At 34.5% G+C, this 3,379-nt stretch overlaps 1 protein-coding gene across 1 annotated transcript; it reads right to left on the reverse strand.

Annotated features, from left to right (window-relative positions):
• Positions 1 to 2,529: 2,529 nt before the first annotated feature.
• On the reverse strand, positions 2,530 to 3,081 carry LOC110683021 (zinc finger MYM-type protein 1-like). The gene has a single exon (XM_021859363.1). It carries the CDS (start codon positions 3,079 to 3,081, stop codon positions 2,530 to 2,532), a length of 552 nt encoding a protein of 183 aa, XP_021715055.1.
• Between the last annotated feature and the right edge of the window lie 298 nt (positions 3,082 to 3,379).

Below are 3,379 nucleotides of genomic sequence, written 5' to 3' on the forward strand. Positions count from 1 at the left end.
AGGTTTCTCTCAAACTCATCCCTTTCCCATGAAGCATTGCCAATGAACTCTCTCAAAAGGCTATAATGATTTGTTACACCTTCAATGAACATACTAGCCATAACCTCAAATGAGTCCAAAGACTCATGGATAAAAGGGTCACCAACATGCAAGGTGGACTCATCAAGTTGGGGAAGGGGGTTGGAATCCTCAAAATCGACATTTTCTTCATTCACAACTCTTCCACCATCACTTAAGGGACTCTCAATCTCTCTTGATTTCTCAAACTCACCATCATCATCCTCATGAACTGCCATATTCAAACATGAATATGGCTCACTCACATCCTCACCATGGGAAGCTCTCAAAGGGGGTGAATAAGGGGAAGGATGGCATTCAAGCTCAAATGGGGAATGAAAAAGATCAAAATTCTCAAAAATCCTCTCATCAAAAGAAAATCTCCCCTCACCTTCACACCCTTGCCCTACATCATCCTCAACAACACTCTCACACTCCAAGTGAGGTGCCTCACGTCCATCTAAATCAAACATAGCACTCATCACTTGGGCAAGCCTTACTTCTCACAATATTCGTTCCTCTTGAAGCTCTTGGAGTTGTTGGGTGGGATATTGCATTTGAGAGAGAATTTGGGCATCAATGTTATTGGGTTGAGGTTCATGATCAAAGTCAAATTGCACATCATCGAAATTAGCACAAACCTCATCAAAATGAGCATAAGGGGGAAATGTGTCAATTTGCATACTTGGATCATCACAAGGCACATAAGAAGTATCAAGAGAATTTATGCAAAAATTAAAAGAATCTTCGCATTGAGAATCAAGGCAAGAAACATGAGATTCTCTATCAAAAGAATCTTTAGCAAGCCATGTGAAGAAATCCCACGCATAGACAAATGACAAAGTCTACCATTATTCATGTCCTCAACCATTCCCCTAGTATACTCATTCATGCACCAATAAGCTATACCACAAGCATCACTAAGATAACACTAATGGTAACTAAGAAAACCATCTAGTCTTTCAAAGTAAGCATAGAAGGGTTCACCATCAAATTAAGGAAAAGATAAGCATGCCATTTTTATACAAAGAACAAAGAAAAGCAAACAAAATCAAATTATATACAAGAACCTAGCTAATCTAATCAACACAAACTAATGAACGCCTTAGTCCCCGGGAACGGCGCCAAAATTTGATCGGGATTAGATAGGTCGTTGTGCTACCACCCTAACCAAATTAATCATTTATAATACCTAAACTTACATTAAACTAGTTAGTGGCAAGTAAAGGGTCGAACCCAAAAGGACTAAGTGTATCAATTTGTGCTAATTAGACTACTAGGAAAGCTTGTGAGATAGAGAGAGGTTCAACTAAACACAACTAAGAACAAATAACTAATACTAGGGAAAGTGGAATCCAATTACACCAATACATTCAATAACAGCATACAATTAGATGAAAATGACCTTGATTAGGAACAATCAACACATTTAACTCACCCTCGCACAATTAAGCATGTTAATTATCCTACTAAACTAATTCACTCTCGTGCAACTAGCCTAGCAAAGGTATGGAAGAAATTAGGGCTCTCAACAAACTCACTCTCGCACAATCGATTGAAAGCACAATTAAGAACATAAAATCAATTAGCTAAAAAGATTCTAATCCATAAAAGCATCATCCATACACAATATTCAAGAAACATTTCCATACTAATCACAATCAATCATTCAAATTATTAACATAACCTTCATCCATTTCCCTAGAACAAAATCTAAGCTAACATAATGAAGAAAGACATGTAAAACAAGGTAAAATAAGAATTAAAAACAAGATTAAACAAATAAACTAATTAACCTACTCAAATCAATAAACAAAAAGCAAAAACTAAGAATTAAGCAAGAAATAAAGATGAGGGAAAGTTAGAAAATGCTCATTGAATAGATGAGAAGAAGTTCCACAAAGTTGCTTCTTCAACCTCTCAAAAACTCCATGAAAATCCAAGCTTTCTCTCTCTACACTACTCCTAAACTAACCCTAAGAGAGAGAAAATAAAGGCTAAAAAACTATCTAAAATATTGAAAGTTATTAGAAAATAACCCTAAAAGGGGTATTTATAATACAAGTTAAAATAATATAAAAGAAATTAAAAAGAAATAAAACTAAACTAAAACAATTAAATAACTAAACTAAAAACCGAAAAAAAAAAACAAAACTAAATATAAAATAAAATAAAAGGAAAATGAAAATGGGAAAAGAAACCCCAAAACCCACTAAACCCCTCCAAACCCCACGAAATCATCAGACCCCTTTCTCCTTCCCTTTCCAAAATTGCTGCTTTCATTTTACCATTATCAATCACAGTGGCGTCACCAGGATTTTCGAACTGTGGGTTCGAAACTTCCGAAATTTGAAATCATAATTAACAAAGGAATAAAAATACAATAATTAAATATTCAGTACATAAATAAGTTCAAACTATGGATTACAAATAGATTACACATAGAAAAATGAAAAGAAAAAAAAAAAAAGACTACAGAAGCATTCTTCGAGTCTTCATACTTTGGAAGCGTTCCAATACATCATCATCACTAACTCTTGAAAATAAATCTCTTTCAAGAAAAGTGACTAAATTATCATTCAATAGTTGATCACCCATACTATTTCGCAACTTATTTTTTACGTATGTCATTGAGGAAAACACTCGTTCCACGCTTGCTGTTGCAACCGGAAGGATCAATGCTAGTCTTATAAGCAAGTAAACTAAGTTGTAAGTAGTATGCTTATTTGTTTCAACAAGCATCATAGAAAGCTCATGAATACCCTTCAAGTCTCCAAACCTTGCATCTTGGCGCACATCATTAATATAAAATTGAAGGTCATGACGAAGTGCAGTCATCGTCATATCATTAGTTGGAAACTCTTTGGGATATAACTCAGCAAGTCTCAACAACTTTTGCATATCAAATGCCGCAAATGAATTGATCGAGTTTAAGCATGACACACAAATAAGTAACTCCATATTTTCTTCACCAAATCTACTATTGAGCTCTTGGAGTTGTAAATCAATAACACTTATAAACATTTCTACCCGAAATCGATGAAGATTTGAAACTTTGGCAAAGAAGCGTCTTGACCTTCCACGATTTGTAATGTATATTAGCAATTTAGCATATGAATTTCAAGTATTAGCATAATAGCATATTAGCATATGTATATGTATATTAGCAATTTAGCATATGAATTTCAATTTTCAAGTATTAGCATATGTATATGTATATTACTATATTAGCAATTTAGCATATGTATATTAGCAAAAAATCCCCAAATTCACTTACCCTTACATACGGTGGGTCTGCTCCGCCACGGCGCCACTCAGGGGC

This window comes from Chenopodium quinoa, unplaced genomic scaffold (genome assembly GCF_001683475.1).
Source record: "Chenopodium quinoa cultivar QQ74 unplaced genomic scaffold, ASM168347v1, whole genome shotgun sequence".
NCBI classification, from domain to species: domain Eukaryota; kingdom Viridiplantae; phylum Streptophyta; class Magnoliopsida; order Caryophyllales; family Amaranthaceae; genus Chenopodium; species Chenopodium quinoa.